Below are 18,323 nucleotides of genomic sequence, written 5' to 3' on the forward strand. Positions count from 1 at the left end.
CTGCTCCCCCAGCATCAATTATTTACAGATAAGCACTTCCTAGAGTTCACCACATAAAATGCCAAAATGGTTAACTTGGTTACTGCAAGCTGCACGTTAAGGGGATTATCTTCCTAGAGACTTTTCTCAGAGTTGCGGCAGAGCCTTAGCAGAGTCCTGAATGGCTTTTACAGCATTTCATTAGCAAGCCCTGCTGCTGTGGCTCTGCCCTGCCAGGGGAGCGAGGAGGTGAGCAGCCAGTCACAATTATAATGGCACCAGCAGTTTGTCTTTGAAGGGCAAATTCAGTTTGCATAAAAGTGTTATCGCTACACATAAACCAGAACCCGTCTTTATTGCTTCCTGTTCTCTCCCTAAAAGAAGGACCTCAGATGTCAGAATCACTAAAGGGATGCTTCTGAAATCAGGACTTCACACATACACAAAAGGCACTGACATAATATCAGATTACATAAAAATACACAGTCTTTTAATCTCCTGTACATAATGTGCTTACTTTTAAAACACGAAATCTGCCCCAGATGGCTAATAATGCCCATTTGAAAAAACCCAGCACCACAATATTAAAAGGGCTAAAATATGCTGTGAACAGATTGAGAGGCAGTTCATCCTAGAGGAGAGTAAAAAAGTGCAGATGGGTGTCAAAAATAGCCAAGTGTCAGATCTGTTCAAGTATCTCCATTCTGGCACATGCTCCCAGTCACAGCTGTTAGTGTATTCTCTGTATCCAAGTGCAAGGTTTTCTAACACTCCGAGTTGACATTAAAACACACTTCTTGCTTGCTACTGCTTCAAGAGAATGCTAGAAATTAAAGATTTATTTAATGGTAAAGCTTAACAACTATTGATAAGGGAACACATATTTCTGAGCAGCATATGCCATCTTGATTAAAGATGCATGAAATTTTAACCAGCAGGTAGATTAAGTCATTTCAACGCCAAGGGCTGAAGAGGTTTGCAAAAACCTCCACTCCAGGCATTCTGACACTCTTTGCCAATAGCCCCAAATAATGCACACAGGGATCAAAACCAGTTGGATTGGGTCATTTTGCCACGTTTAAATGGCTCAGTAAAACAAAGAAGCAGCAAACTGCTCGACAAGACAAGTTTCATGCAAACACAAGGAAAACGTCGGTGGATTCAAATGATGCAGAATGCAGAGTTCCCCAAATTCATGAATCACCAGGATATACCTAATGAAGACCACATTCCCAGGAATGTGTAAGGCATGCAAATCAAATTTGACGTTTCAAGGGTTAAATTGACCTTTCACAGTCCTGGGTTGTTACCTATGCAAATTAATTTCCCCATATTTCAACCATATAAATCCTCTTAGCTTGGTGCGGCGAGCAAACAGAGCCCACTTTCTTGTGACGACCAGAGGATCAGCGAACATACCAGCAGTGGAGGATGACCCTGTATCAAAATCCTAAAAGGAAAACATTCTTCCAACAACTGGCAATACCTACATGCAACTGTGGCTGCAGCAAACTGGCAGATACTGTTTCAAAACACCATCTGCGAGATGCACAGACTCTCTGTGATCAAGCGTAGCCTCTTCTGCCTGTCCTAACCAAATAATCCGCAAGACCCAGCCAGCTGTAGGATCTCTAACCCTGTCTTTTTTTATCCAGAGACAGGCTGCTATAATCAGGCACATGGCTTTCTTCAGTCCTTACCAATGAGGGGGAGGGGGGAACAAACAAACAAACAAACAAACAACAACAAACAAACCAACAACCATACGAAACACACCAAATTCAACCCACTTGGTAGTAGTGGTCAAGCACCTCACAAAACCCCTCGGACAAATCAGCCTGCATAGAAGCACCGTTTTCATTGGCAAGAAGAATTATCAATTAGACCGGCGAGCCTAAGATCCAAGGATAATATTTTCCTGAGGAAACCAACCTATTAAAATTTCCAGCTCTGCAGCAATTCCTCCAATTCAGCAGATTATTTATTTCTTTTAATTGTTTTGTTCTGAACCAACCTATTTTCAGCGATCTGCGCCTGCTGACAGTTAAGGACCTGTGGTTTCGGACAATGCTGGAAGAATTTGTTTTCTCAATCTCCTTCACTTCTCTAACATAAACAGCTTTTCAGAGAAGATCATTTCAGCTGATGGGCGAAGGCTGTGAATGATCTCCACCGATCAAATGTTTGCAGATTCAAGGCACAGCTGACAGTCACCAAAGCCAGCCCGAAGCCGTATTCTCTTTGCCACAAGCGATCCCCTGTGCAGGCAGGGACCCGCACCCACAAAGCCGCTGACTTTCTGCTATTTCTATCCCTTTTCAGTGAAACATCCAGTCCTGCTGCAAGTATCATCTCTGGCAGCTCCCTTGCACAAATTCCCCTCCCCCAAACATATACACAACAGAATTAGCATCCACGATCGCTCCATCCCTGTATCAGCTTGCAAATCACCCTCTGCATTAAAAGAGGAAGGGAAAAAAATACTGTATTAAAACAAAAAAGCAAAAACCCAAACAATTAGCATTTCCTCATTTAAAACCGAAAGAGCTGCAATAATTTCAACTCACCAGGCATCCTTGGATAAAATATACCACACTGTAAATGGCTCTCTCCTAAAAGCAAGCTTATTTAGGGCTCAGTGCCTCCTGTTCTGGAATGAACAGAGAGAAGCGAGGAGGGCCATCAGAACTGGCTGTGGCAGCGTAGCTGGAGGCAGGATGCTGGGCGCGTGCGTTTGCCAGGCAAAGACAGATGGAGAGCTGACACTCTGTATTGCACTTGGAGCAGAAATGTGAATGATGACAGGAGCACATGTGGCCTTGAACCCAGCCCTGTCTCTTCAGGCAGAACAATGACAGGGATGTGTGTGCAAATTATCACAACCCCGGCTCCCCTCAGCTGACTCCTTTTACTCTACCTTTCACACCAAATTCCAGATGACCAAAGAATAGAAAGTAAAATGCAGAGTGATAAGCCAAACACTGAATTATTCATTTTTTTCTTTAAAAGTTAACCCTTTCTTCTGCTGACGACACTTACAGAGAAAAAAGCATTGCTTCAGATCAGCTCTCCTCCCAAAGTGCAAACAAATTAATTCTTTATTTTAACAGCCACAATTTTGCACTCCATAGGACTACATCTGTTTATTTAGCTGGAAATTCCAAACACACACAAGGATGTATGAGAGAGTGTGTGTGTCCATCCCCCTCCTCCCCCCCCCCCTTCATCCCCTCCCTACACTTTTGTCATTATTATTCTGTTTTACTATAGTGAAGAGTATCAAAATCATTCCCTTTCTCAGATTCTCAGTAGTATGTGTAAAATAGAACACACTTAGAAAGCAGACCACTTTTATTTTACTATAGTGCTTTTAACCCCCTGGGATTCCTGCATTGATATGTTCCAAACATTTGCACAGCTTACTCTCCTTTACCTTGCGTGGTGATCCATGGGGGATGAAAACAGAATCTTCCCTGTAAACCGTTTTCAAAAGCCAAACAATCATGTCCTCCCCATTTCTGGTTTTGCACACCCCTTAAATGTTTATCCTTCACATGAATAACGTATGCCTGGCTAGGTTCAATGCACTCTTCCCTATTAAGCTTTAATGGACACCATGATACATAAAACTACAAGTCTTTGTTATAGTGCTTTATCTAAAGCTGGCTATTTTCTTCTCAGCAGTCCCTCTTTAGTCCTTTGTAAAACATCTTTGCCTCTTAGGAGAAACATACGCCTGACTCGCATGCCTTCTGTGGCTCGCACAGCCTTCCACAAAATTCCAGGCACGAGGGAAAAGATCTCCCTTTTTTGAAAAACTCTCCTCCCATTTAGCACTTGCAAAAGCTTCTCCCTTTCCTAACGACCATTTCTCCAGTAATTAGCACCCAGGTCCGGGTTCTGACTTTGCCTCTGCAGCATACGTTTAAAGCCATATAGAAAGGCAGCGATTCTCAGCCAGACCCTCAGAAGCTGCATTCCTGTCAGCGTAAGACTCATCCTTTTGTACTTATTTATGCATCCCCCTGGTTTTGTGCTGTGCCATCTTCTGCCTCTATTACGCACAAACAACTCTGCTTGCAGGCCTTCCTCTTCCTTCCTCTAGCTGCCACAGAGCCTGATAAAGATCTATTTAGGAAAAGGACACACATGCAGAATTAAGCACAAAATAACAACCCTTCCAATATCCGGACTGGGCTCATGAATATTTCTCACTTAAAGCAGATAACTCACTTAATTTACTGATATCTCCACAATAACTTTGCAACATTACCCGAGTGTCACCTTTGAGCTTCACTTAAATAGGAGAGAGCCTTCAAACACAGGACTGGCAAATTCAATGCAATCAGAGCAGCAGCAGCAGCAGCAGCTCCCCTCGCCCCAGTAAACACCCCGGCAGGCAGTCACAATCTAACGTCTCTGCTACTTGAGGCAGGTCTTTTCTTCATCTGTGGCAGATAGCTGCTGTAATGAAGTTCTCTCTAATGGATTTTTGAGTGTCAGAGAGCTCAAGAAAAACACCGAAACATGAAAACGTTTTCATGACAGACTGCTTTCATGGAGGGGGGAAAAGCACAGGGGGAAAAGGGAGAAGCAGCAAGGAAAAAGGAGGACGAGCAAAGCCTGCGCCACTGAGGCCTTTAAAGAATTTACCATTCTCTTTGTTTTATTATTTGATGCACTATTTAAAACCAGTCAGCGAGCACTGCATTTGCTGCGTTGTTTTTTCTTCTTTAATGCCACACTCTACATGAAGGGAAAAACATTTTCACAGTCGGAAATGCAACCTTTCATCAACATAGATGCAGCCTGAATCGGCTTCAGAGTATAAAGTAACATGTCAAAGGTATGAGGCGTTGTAATAAAACGGAACAATATTCACTCTTAAAAGAAGGTCTTAATATCAGTACATTGTAAATCCACAGACCACAGCTCACGAAATTGAACTTCCATATGCTGTGTGATTATGCATCTTTTCTTTTTTTTTTTCTGTGTGTAAAAAGCCTTTTTAAGCTGTTATCTGACTACAGTAATTGCCACTTAAATTGATCCACGTCAACAAAACCTGGATCCCTGGAGATTCTCACCTAGAAGTCTGCTTGTGGAAGGGGCTAACAGAATGCCTGTGCATCTGAGACTACTTCAGCATTTTCTCAAGCAGCCAGCTGCATGAATAGTTTTCCCCTCTCATTATTTAATACACTGAGGCAGGCTACAACCCATTTGGCAGTCCTCCCTGAATAAATATCTGTGGGTATTTATTCGCTTTCCCCTCCCCACGCCCATTTTTAATGCTGTCACTTAAAGCTTGCCCTAACAGGTTTTGCACCAGGTCTGACATTTTAGCAGGCCAAGCAAAGGTGGGCAGCCCACTCCTGTACAACTCAGCTAAGAAAGGAACGGCAGTGGTTTTAACATGGGAACAATTCTGCTGTATCCCAAGAGTCACCACTATGTGCAAGACCAAAATGAAAGGGATACAAAGGGAGCGAAAAATCCAGAAGACCATCTTCGGCCAGTTACTTTATAGTATGTATTATGTGACACCTTCCTGGGTGGGAATCAGCTCCTTCATTGACAGCCATGCAAAACACTTTATGAAGTAATTTTAAATAATCCTCCACATCTCCTGATTTTGAAAATGGATAAAGAGGGCAGGAACCAGTCTCCATGTTTATATATTTGAAGGGGAAGGAAAGATTTTAATGCAGTTGATGATGTAAGGGGACGAAGACATGGATCTGGTGGAAAAGAGAAATTCCATATGATCCCCCCTCAGAAGCAGAGAGGCTGCCTTTTGCACAAACCTAGCTTAATAACAGGGCCTGGAAGTCCACTGAAATGCATCTGTAGTTAATGAAAGCTCTCTATTAACAGCGAAGGAAGAATTTAACTCAAAGCTTTTCTGTAGGACTTCTCAACTTCCCGCTCTAGTTCTAGCAGACTGTTGTGATACATTGTGACTTCACACAGTGGGTATTAAGTGAGTTAATTCAAAGGAGCTGAAACCTCATTGATCCTAATTGAAAGCAATACACCCAACCAAATAGTTTTCTACCCCATCTGCTCTGGCCTGCCACCAGCTATTCAATACAAGAGAATTAATAGTTTCAGATATTCTAACCGACCCAATAAAAGCACTCATTTAAGCAGGACTGCATTAACAAAGTGAAAAACCAAGGGCAAAATGGGTTCAAATGGAGCATTTTACTCCTAGTTGGCTTTAACAAAGCTGAATAATGCTTATTCTGACTTTTTATGTGCAAGACTTGATAAACTGAATGCGAAGGCACTCAATGATCAGTCAACGAGCATTGATGAATGGTCATTAGGACCCCCCCAATCTCAGGGAAGGCCATTCCACAAAGTGGCACACCAGCTTGAAAGGGCGGACTCACTAATGTCCAGATTTCCCCGCTTGCTTGTTCCACTTTCACTTTCAGACCACTGGCCACCAAATGAGGCTGACATATTGGAAAATAATCTTTTATGGGCGAGTGGTAAATAAAAATGGAGGCATTAGCTGGGCTTTCAAATTCAAATCTCCTAGTTTTGTCAGCCCCCAAACGTTTTGATTTTCCACCCAGCTGGAAGCTATTAGTGTTTTCTTAAGGCATCCCACTGACAGGGCAAACCCACCTAATGTGTGAGCTGTAGAGCTGATGGGGGGGGGACGGGGGATGACCACTTCTGGATGCTTTCTGAACTTTATTCAGTTGATTGTCCAGGCCAAGTACAGTAAAAGCAACATCTTCAGGAGGAGCTGACCAATTTCTGAGTGCCCAGTATCTCCTATCATCTAGTCCAACAGTATTCCACCTGGGACTGGAATAGATACCCTCAGTATGGCTATTTCCCTGACATTCTACCTACCCATCCCCTTCTTTTTACTGCACTATCACGAAAGAGCACAAGCCAATAAAGAAGGACAACTAAGAAATTTCTAATTCTTTGCTGGGAAATAGCATTGAAATATTGCACTAAGATATGTTCTTATCTGTTAACAGGAGCTCTTAATGCACGCAACGCAAAGCGTCTGCCAGATAACACTAAACATTTCCCTAAGCAAAGCTTTCTGGACTTCTGAAAAATTGCAAATGGGACCCTTACAACATAGATAGCTTGGTGAAACACAGCTTAATTGAGATTACCTATACACATAACAGTTGAATAGTTGAGTCCCAGCTAGAGCCACCAAGCTGGGAAGAAGATTTTCTAGGTTGTCTAAGAGCAACTCTTCATTATTTTACCTCTAGTACTGGGTTAAAATCATTTGTGGTGAGAAAACATTCATCCCTTTTTTCCAGTTAAGAAAACTCAAAAATCACATTATTTCAATGGGATAATCAGAAATTAGTCCTCTAAAGTGGATTTTGAATAATCTGTTAAGAAAAGCAACCTTGGCAATGGATCAGACTTGGGAACATAGATTGCCTATGGCTTTTTGGTCAAAAAAACCCAGAAAAGTCAAAACCAAAAAATTCATCCTTGATGAATGTTGCCAAAAATCCCAGTGGCATTTCAGGTGCATTTCAGGGTTTAAAACACTGAAAATATAGATAAAGAGCTATCATAGGAGAAGAGGACAGTTCCTCCAAACAATTAATCGACTCAGAATGAAGGACAGCTTAGGCTTCAGGTCTAAAAGAATGCATGGCTCTTCTGCTCTCTGAACACATTTTAGTAACAAAACACATATGTGTGTGTGTGTGTGTGTGTGTATGTTTGAGTGTGTGTGTGTGTGTGTGTATATATATATATATATATATATATATATATATATATATATGATTTGTTATTTATTTCTTTCACTTGATCTGGGCTAAACCAAGTCTTGCCTTCCATTTGTTATTACAGACTGTTCCATAATGTAGGTAACATAACTTAGAGTCGCCTGTTAACTTCTATCCTCATTCAGATTCAAAGGAATGTGAAACGTCACCACCTAAGCATAGACACCATTGGTGGACTTTAAAAAAAAAATTATTGATTTGATCTTCTGAAAGGACACAAGAAAATATCAAAGATGTTGTCTTACTGACAGGAGAAAGAATACTTTCAGGGTGACCTGGTGACGTCTGGATGAGACTATCTTGTCCTGCTGACATGGGCTCTTATTTTAAGACTCCAAAAAAAAGGAAAGAAACCAAACCAAACCAAACCAAACATTTCAAGCCATCAGTTGCTTTTTCACTTTGAGCTCGGGGTGTTTGCTCGTTTAACATGGGTAGGGAAACTCCTCCTGCTGTAGTATATTAACCCTAGTTTTGACCTCTAATCGATGTCTTTTCAATGCATAGGATTTTCATAATAAAGATAATGAGAGCATATTTGTGTGAAAGCCTATCTATCACCAGCCATAAATTCCAGCCTTGCATTTTTCTTTGTAACACATCAATATTTGTGACACTAACTAAACATATTTTATTCATTTGACAAGGACTGTTACATTATATTGAAAACTTTTGTTTCAATGTCACCACCTCCCCGTTTTGACTGATGGCGAGTTAGTTTTGTTAAAGCGCAAGGGGTGATAGCGTATGCTCCAGTGAACTTTCCCTCCTCTCAGCACCAGAGACAAAAACCTGCAGCTCTGCTCTGTGCTGGCAGCCATCTGGCCAGCTTTCTCTCAATGCCTGCCCCACACCACACTGCAGGCAAAATTTCAGGGCTCTAGAGCTCTGTGGAGCTATTCATGACATACCAATTTCACATTTTCTGCTTGTACGCTTGCAACAATAAATGCTAATGAGGACTATGAATGACATTTTTAAAGACAATAAAAAGGTCTCCAAATCCCTTGCATATGGAGACACTATTTTCTAAACTTCACCTTCTGTTAGGGAGCCATTATACTCTAAAGGAAAAAAAAAATAACCTAAGGAGAACAATGAGATGATCAAAGCATAACCGAGTCCCTACGAATTCCAAAGAAAACAATGTTTGCAAAGCCAGCTAACGCCAATGCTCAGCGGCGACACTTCAGCCCAGGATCTCTCCTCTTCAGTAGCACTGCTGCTTACCATGAGGGCTCACAAGTTGTAGGGGAAACCATAGCAAATCCTGGCTTTCACTGATCACATCTAACTAACCCCACTAGCCATAGATTTGGGCTTCTTAATTGTTAATCTCTAGATGAGTTGGGAGTAAACTGTTATCATTAATTGATTCGGAGTGCCAAGACTTCATAGACCAAGTACTGACCAAGAGAAATGATCAAATTGTAATGCTTTCTTTCCCCAAATCTGCCTCCTGCAGTGCTATTGCTACTCCCAAAATTGCCTTCAGTCTTGTTACTGTGTTTTAGACCTAATTAAAGCCAGCTTCCCCTTATTAGCAAGGATTAAAACCACTCTCAGGAAAATCCACCAGGTGGAGCACATACACAGCAAGACAAAACCCATTTGTGTTCATTCTGCCATTATCAACAGGGGGAAAAAATGTTTTCTCTGGAAATATTCTTACCTCTTGACCCGCCTTCTTCACCATTTTGTCATATATTGATCAATTTGTACTCATTTACTACATTTAGAGTGGTACAAAAGCTTTGTTCAAAGGGGCTGAGATAGGAAGCTATTGTTGCTGTGCCACTGTACAGCATGTTAGTGTTTACTATTAATGCTTTTATTTTAGTATGACATCTGTCAACGACTGAGCAATTTCAATTTCAAGAGTGCCATGAATGAAGACTGCAAATACATATCTGAGCGTATCTAGGAGAGCAAAGCATCACTTCCCCACTGAAAGTATTTGCTTTCCAGAGCCAGGTGCAAAAGCCACTTCCTCATCAACTCCTTTAACTTTGCCTGATGAATGAAAAGGTCTAATGCCATAAAGGCAGGGGGCACCTTTTTACATGATGAGAACAGAAGTCGTAACAGAAAAGTAGTTATGGATGAGTCCTCTCACAGTTGTAATAGGACAACCCACTGGCAGACCCTGTAATTGCTAAAATGGCAACGTAATATTACCAGGTGAACTGCTCTAATGCAGTTTGGTGCCTCAAAACACAGCAGAATCAGTGCACAGGCTCATTCCACCCTTGATGATGGAAATGCATTATTATTTGTGAGTGACAAAGGAAGGTACTGATTTTAGTCAAAGAAAATTTTCCTTTCCATTGTTTCCTTAGTTACACATCACATTTTTCCCTCAATTTTCTGTTCAGTACTCTCTGTCTTTTCTCTGCCATTCTTGATTCTGGAGCCATCTCCTCACCCTGCTACACACCTCCCTTCTCCAATCCACTACATGACTTATCTCTGCTCCTGCTGCTTTGGACATTGATCCTCTCTCATCTCTGCTAAGCCTGAAAGCTAGAAGTTCCAGAATCTGAAGCTGTACATACTGCCATAAAATATTACCCACAATTAACACATAAGTCAAAGGTCAGCCATCAGCACTACTCTTAAGACTTGAGGAACACACACCATGCCAGTTAGGTTTCCACTACAAAAGCCAGTAAAGTGCAAACAGAGGAGCACACCATGCTCCCTGGAACCATAATGTGTTGACATAAGCTTTGTGCTTTTTGTCTGACCCAAACAAATCCCATCATAGCGGGGGAAAACTAAGACAGAGAATTTTTGTTTCTTTTGGAAAGGGGAGGAGCCTTGAGGAACATGGGCCTTTAAATACTGTTTCATTTTTATCTAATTATGTTTGACTCCACATGATGTTTCATTGTAGCCATTTAGAAGAGAAGCAGGAGAACGCAGAGGTGATTATGAAGTGGAATTTCATATCAAGAGCAAATTACACCACTTCATAGTAGGAGAACATCTGCAAAGAGCAGCACTAAGTGTTGGGGCATAATGCAAGGTGCCAGTTTTAATAAAGCCCAAACCAGGTTGGGAACTGTTACCCATGAGAACTCTCCTTGAGTAAGATTATCACAGCAGAGACTTGCAGACATGCCCCAGATACATGCTTTTTCAAACAGAATGCTGATTTAAACCCATTATTTCTGAGGCATTTTTGAGGTGGCAACCATAGATTAAAGGCTGTAATTTCCTGCCATTTTCAGGGACAAGCCAGATATTTGATGGGAAGAAGGAAAGACAGTGTGGTTATTGTTGTCACCACATGTCCACAGAGAACTTCCTTCTGCTATGCTGCTGGTTGAGGTGGACACTGGTTAGGTAGAGGTCATGGACAGTGCATTAGATTATGAACTCTGCAAAATCATAAGGGCATGTCAAACACTGGAAGAAGGGACTTGCAAATGTTTAACTAACAGCAGTTTCATACAGACACAAAATTTCCTTTACATGTACAAATCATACGGGAAGATGGCACTGATCACAAGGCGTAAACCATCCTTTTGGAATCCTATAGTTACGAGCAATGCTCATTTAAACCACAGCTTCAAAACAGTATGAAGGGATAAGTGATATTTAAAACTACCTAAGTAATTAACTTTTACTTCAAGGTACCTTTACACCGGAGTAGTCTGAAGAGTTCATAATGAAGAAGGGGGCCTGATTGTAAAGGTGATGGATTATGTACATATTTAAGAGTTTATTAGATCACAATTATTGATCTGATACACTGTAACAGCTCTTTTGTTGCACCATCCCCTGCAAATCCTTCTTAGAGGATTAGTGGCATAATAGATCATAATGACTCTTCTGGTCCCGCTGCACTATCATTGACTCCCAGCTGCATATGCCCACTGAAGGCTATCCTCTATTAATGAAGGGTCCCCAGAACCTTTTCCTGGTAATGTTTGCATGCAAGATGAAAAGTACACCCTTAAATCTGTGTTCCAAAATCTTAATGCAGTATTAGCAGGGAGAATATAAGTTTCTGCTCAAAAGTCTCACCCACTAAGTACACAAAATGTCCTCCAAGACTTCAGATACAACTGTACAGACCAGACTGAAAGCCTTCAGCATACAAGAAAATGAAATCTTAGTAACTTTCATCTCTCCTCCACAAATATCTTTCTTGGACCAGCTTCTGCCCACCACAATAAAAGGCAACAGTCACATGCTACACTCATTTTTGCTGCAAAGCCATTTATTTTGTTATGTTCCCTCCCTCAACTACTTGTGCCTTGTGACCTGATGTTCTACCACTACAACTACGATCAGCACTGTGCTTTAAAATATCAAAATTATCTAATGAAGACCCATAATCTTCATTTATCATTCAAACAAGAAGCCATACTTTAAGACCTCACAAATAAAACTAGAGTATCCAAGACTTTTAACTAAATTAACTAAATGAATATCTTTCAGATAAAAGCCTGAGCTGTTCATCCTGATGAACACTTTCCATCTGCGAGACTTAGCCTGCCTCATGCACCCACAAGTTCAAACCGGTTGGATGTCCTCAATAAGAAGCAGCTACAACAAGCAAGGAGCACAAGCTGACACCATCCCAACATTGTAAAATGTAACACCAAACTGAACATCTGAAAAATCACATGGATAGGGCAAATGCAAGCACTGACAGCTGCCACCACTGGTTTAACTGGCCATGCCAGAACAAACACTGGCTTGGTTTGAATCCATGGGATAAATAACCTTGCCAACCATGCTTAAAATGAAAAACTTCAAATGCCAAGAATGATGATTATGTTAATGAGCACTACACAAATAATTAACGTTTTCAAATGTTTATTTGCTGCATAGCACAAACTCCACCTGAAAGACTTTAGCTTCTCAGAAGACACTACCTCTGGAAACAAGAGGTTGAGCAGGGGGAGAAAGAATGTAGCCAAAGGGAAAAGCCACAAAGTCAGAAGCAAAAGAGTTAATCTGTTTTGTTTCAGTCAGTGTTATACCAATGCCAAACGACTAAAAAGAGCAGATTTTTTGTCTCATTATTATTCTTTAAAATAATAATTTAAAAAAAAAAAATTTTAAAATCAGGCCTATCTGTCACAAGGTTGTCTGGGCTGGAAGAACCGGCAGGAACCTCAAATTCCTGACCAAACCCTGTTCCACACAATGCCTCCTGAATGGAAGGAACCCAGGCCCGGCAGAGATAGCCCGCTGTCAGGAACCCGCCCTGACGTGCGCGGGCAGACTGGGCTGGCCTTGCAGGATGTCAGAGCGGCAAACTGCTGCTCGAGATACTGGGCTTTCACACACTCCCAGCCTGGATGTTTTGCTCTTCAGGTAATTAAACAAGGAAACGGGGCTGATGTGTACGAGTTTGACCCCTGCGCTGTGGCTCCGCGGTTCTGCCGATCGACTTCCGCACGAACCGCCCCGAGCACCGGCGGGGCCCACACCGAGCTCTGCAGCAAATCCTCCTGGACATGTCTACTCCTGTCTACCTACTCCTGTCTAGCCCTGATCTTTCTTTTTTTTCCCCCCATTTAAAAATGGTTGAATTACTTGCTCTGTTCCACACGCCTTGCTGCTTGCCCATGAAAAGAAGGGGAAAAGGCAAGCACTGGGTATTTTGGGGTAGCTGTCTTTCTGCCAGACACCCACAGTACTGAACAGGCAGAAAGAAGAGGCGAGGACTTCCCGAATGAATGCTTAGGCTAAGGTCATCACTCAAAACGAAAAAGGTCTTGAAAAAGATCTCCAATCCACCCTATGAACACATGTATTAAGAAGTAAAATTACCCTGATTTAATCGTTATTGAGGAGCCTTTGTCTTCCGAGATGGCAGAAACCACAGGATGCAGCATAAAATAAACAGACCGGTGTTTTCTCTCTCTTTTCCCCCAAATTTAAGAAAGAAGAAAAGGCAGGTGTTACCACCTATACACAGTGAAACCCCTACACAGGCTGCTGCTCTGCGACTGACCTACTTTCTATGCTCTTTAAAGGCTATTTAAACAAAAATCCTTTTTTTTTCTCTTTTTTAAAAAAGGTAACACATTCCTAGTTCTTTCTAAAAAATCCACAGAATGGAATATTGGCTGAAAAGAGAAGAGCCCAGAAGAAAGAGGAGTACAAAAGCATGCCTGCTTGCCTGTGTTCAACACAAAGAACATTAAATGAAAACAACTGGCACGCTGCCAAATTCCTATACAGGCAAAGAGATTCAAATAAATTGATTTCACGCATCACACTGACCTGGGATCAGTAAGCAGTGCTACAATACACTCGCTGCTCCATGTGGGGCAAAGCCCATTAATGTTATCAGAGCCACAGCATATAACCAAAAGTGGGGGGAAAAGAAGAAAGGGAAAAAAAGAAAGAAAGAAAAATAACCTAAACTCTACAAACTCAGGAGAAAGAAAACAAATCACTTTGAATAAAGGAACTTCAGCTTTAGCTGGAGTGTTTGGTTTCAGTTTACTAATAAATGTATCGTATCATGAGAGCTTGTCCCCTGCTCACCCCGAACGTTTCAAGGACCGTATTTTCAAATTAAAATAAATACTAATGTCACACACACACTCCCCTTACATTCTGCTTTTAACACAATTGTTCTCAAACTCTGTTATTCTCCTGCAAATTTCCTCCCTTCCCCATCCACCAGCATTTTATATAGATTATGGGTTATTTTCTTTGTACTTCAAAAGCTGGATTCCTGCCCAGGATACTCTTACTCACTCAGAAAGTAAGCTGGAGAAATCAGCCACTGCTCTCCACTGGTCCAAATCAACCTGACCTACAGAGAAAAACGCTTTACTTGTAAGGCAGCAAGGAGCAGGGCCCAGGGTTCCTTTGCAGAGTCACCCAGGCACACTCCCTCGTCAGGAGGCATTCTCTCCAAACCAGAGTATTCCAGATTTCACTTTCTTACTACATGTGAAGTAACCTGTGTGTGCCCTGGAGTCTCTTCTTGTCAGCCCAGCTTTGTTTTTCATTAAGATCTCTCACACTCCAATCAAGAGCAACACCAGCAAGCCACAGGTGTGCACCACATGAACAGATGAAAATCTGATTGTGAGCTGTGTAACGACAATTCACTGTCTATAATACACTCGTCCCCTTCTGCATCTGCTCTGTGTTAGAAGGGGAGTTATTCTTTCAATCTGTACTCTTTAAGATACACAGCTAAGCAAACAATTATTTTGAGGAGAAAGACAGAAACCAGGAAGGGTTTGCAAGAGCAAAAGATGGAGGAGGATGTAGAAAAGGGATCTCAAAAGCATAAGCATAGGAAGGTAATTTAATGCTACGAGAGGACACTGCTTCAAGGAGGCGATAGAGTCAAACACCTTTTATTTTGCCTTTTATTCCATTTTGGTTTCAAATAGCAAGACAAATCTCCTTGGGCACCATGAAGCCCATATTAAATGAAGCTCCAGGAGTGATGGCCTCATCTCTAACCACTCATCCCAATTTCAGACTGGAGAAATGCTAATTTCTTGGCCTTTTAAGACTTATTTAGCCTGGAGAAGAGGAGGCTCAGGGGAGACCTTATTGCTCTCTACAATTACCTGAGAGATGCTGTAGCCAGGTGGGGATTGGTCCCTTCTCCCAGGCAACCAGCACCAGAACAAGAGGACACAGTCTCAAGCTGTGCAGAGGGAAGTTTAGGCTTGATCTTAGAAAGAAGTTCTTCACAGAGATTGGCCATTGGAATGTGCTGCCCAGGGAGGTGGTGGGGTCAACATCCCTAGAGGTGTTTACGAAAAGCCTGGATGAGGCATTTAGTGCCATGGTCGAGTTGATTAGACAGGGATGGGTGATCGGCTGGACTTGATGATATTGGAGGTCTCTTCCAACCTGGTCCATTCTGTGTGACTCTGTGAGACTATAGTTTTTGAATGTGTGACAAACGTCCATCCAGATGTAGGTACCTCACCCAGTCACTCCCTTTCAAGTACACGTCAAAGAATGCCCAATCTAAAGACCTAACAACTGCTAACTACCACGGATCACTCTTCTCTTGTAAACAGCTACAAAGCCATTTTGAATTACCCTCATCATCAGGGTGAAAACTACACAGCAGCATTACCTCTGTAAATTGTGTTATTGGAGGATGTGTTTTGGTCTAAGGCTACAGTGAGAATCACTCGGTACAGAGCAACTTCACAACAGCAGAGACATCCTGCACCCAGGTGATACAGGGCAGCCTGACTTGCCCAGTGCTTCATGTGCCGTTTCCTCCTGCCTATGAATATTTCAGTAGTACAACTAGATCATTTGGACTTCATAAAGATGAATTGAATTTCAGTCATATTAATTCCCTCTTTCTATAAAAATGAATAGTATTAGGAAACATGCCTTTCTCCTAAGTTGTAGGAAATTTCCATTATCTTGCACGTGCTCTGACAGCAATAAAGCACAATAAGCTTCCCATTAGTATGCCAGCGCTGCGTGCTTCAGGCATGAAATCTTTAGTTTTACATTTATTTATTTTTTAAATCCTTTATGACGACCCATATGGCAAAAGAAACCCACCAACAGCCACCTGTGCAAGCTACACAAGCACTGAAAAAAAACAGGTAGGGGAAAAAAAGAGTCAGTCAGAAGCTGTACGCTGATACATTAGCAAATCAAAAGAGCAAGAAGCAGCCCAGAAAGACTATCTCCATCCACTCTTTTCCAATGCTGCCTGTGTACAGGAAGGTCCCAGAGAAGCATTTACTTGTTTTAAGCTGAGCTAGGAAGTCGAATTAGAATGCAAATTCATTTTTAATAGGATTTAATTTTTTAAAAGCACGCTCACACTGGTGCACAAAACCTCAGCACCAGCCCCTTGCTACAACATGATGTGCAGAGCCTCCTACTGCTCTCTCAGCTGGGCTCCATCCCCTTTCCACACCCCACAAACAGGGCAGCATGGGCTCTGGCATGCTGGGTTGGGTGACAAGTGATATGATCAAGGCCTAGATGCCTGCAAAACTAACCAGAGCACAGCCTAGACTACCCAGATACTCTTCCTTTTGTTTTGATACCATTCTCTATCAAAGTTACATCACAGGTGAAATGCTCCAGCACCGAGAAAGTAAGTATCCAAGCGGTGGAAAGCACTTCAAATCAGTTCAGTAGCTTCTTGCCATCTAGACAAACCATATTAAGAGAAAAAAAAGGTAGCAACAGTAAAGACTGGAATGACAGTTGTAGGTTATCTAGAAATGTTGTTCTGCCATAGCATATTGAATTTTCCAGTATGAAAAAAAGACTTTGCACATAACAGCAGAAATATCCATTCTCAGTCAGATTTATCACAGATTCCCAATGCAATGAGTTTACCAGAGGCTTCCACTAAATTACAAACACAACCCGTTTGCCAAAGCGATTATAACTCTCCCTTAACCCAGTTGCAAATCTTGTTCCAATTCACAGCTCAGGAAACTGAACATTCTTACTATTTTCATAGCCCAGCCATGTAACATTGACATGCAACATAAAGCACACATATAGCACCAAACCCCCAAAACCCCCAGTTACAAATTTCACATAGATGTACTTTTCAGCTAAGGAAGGCCTAGAAAAGTCATCACTGAGGGATGTTATTGGCCTTGCTGTACTCCTCTTCAGTGACACTGAAGGGAAGACACTGCCTTCATTGATTTAGGCAGACTCTTTAGCGGCTGAAGGGAAAGATTCATTTTTTAGTTAGAGTTTACAAGGCAAGGTACAGGTAGTAAAAATAACTTCTAAAAGGTATGCACGTTACAAAATCAAATATTTTTCTGTTCCTTACCTTGACAAAATTCAAAGTTCCCTTTTTTCCGGCAGTCACCTATCACTAAACTCAGTGCTCTCCAAGTGTTTCTTTTGACAGATATCATTCTCCACCAACCGCTCTGCTAATTTCCTCTTCCCTTTTCTGACTGGGACAGATATTACGTTCACCAGCCCAGAGATCAATCTTTTCTATTGACAACAACAAATGAAAAAGAAAATAAAAGAAAAAAAAAAAAGAAAGAAAAAAGGAGAAAAAAAAAAAAAAGGAAAAATAAAAAAGAAAGAACAAAGAAAAGAAAAAAGAAAAAAAAGAAGCACATATCACAGGTAGTTTGAGGCACCACACCCCTTCATTTGCATGATAATAGTAGTCTTAAATAAAAAGGTAAGACAGAAATGCTATCATTCCAAATCAATTACCCATGTTTTGTTAGTTCATAGAAAGCTGTACTTTAAAACTGTATTAATTCTTCGACAAAGGCTGTTTCAGAAGTTGCTCATTTAAAACAGTTTGTGACATACAAAGGGCAGCAAAGTAAGGGCAGCCTGTATTCTACCATGAAAACAACTATTAGCTAATTCTGTTAAAATGTTTGGCATTAAATACATTCACATAATACAAAATATTACATACTTTACCTGGTTCAAAGGAAGCTCTAGAGCACTATTTATTAAATGAACATGGGTACTGAAAATAGAGACCTTGCAATTACACATCACTGTACTGATTTGGATTGGGCAAGTCAAGTCACAATAGCAAACACATTTAAACAAAGGGAGATCGAA

The 18,323-nt window shown here is 41.4% G+C and overlaps 1 protein-coding gene across 6 annotated transcripts in view; it reads right to left on the minus strand.

Moving 5' to 3' along the window:
- Positions 1-18,323, minus strand: part of RUNX1T1 (RUNX1 partner transcriptional co-repressor 1) — a 123,552-nt gene that overhangs the window by 84,615 nt on the left and 20,614 nt on the right. For 2 of the 6 annotated variants that reach the window (XM_068165877.1, XM_068165878.1), the window contains exon 2: positions 17,554-17,726. The exons of 3 other annotated variants lie outside the window; for them this stretch is intronic. In XM_068165877.1, the coding sequence (XP_068021978.1) occupies positions 17,554-17,641 (88 nt within the window). In that variant the 5' untranslated portion in view covers positions 17,642-17,726. Of the gene's footprint in view, positions 1-2,546; positions 2,639-17,553; positions 17,727-18,323 lie in introns of those variants that run through there. One more of the 6 variants, XM_068165880.1, reaches the window with a different exon arrangement.

Source organism: Melanerpes formicivorus, unplaced genomic scaffold (assembly GCF_026170545.1).
Source record: "Melanerpes formicivorus ecotype bairdi unplaced genomic scaffold, bMelFor1.0.p_v2 SCAF_94, whole genome shotgun sequence".
Classification (NCBI taxonomy): domain Eukaryota; kingdom Metazoa; phylum Chordata; class Aves; order Piciformes; family Picidae; genus Melanerpes; species Melanerpes formicivorus.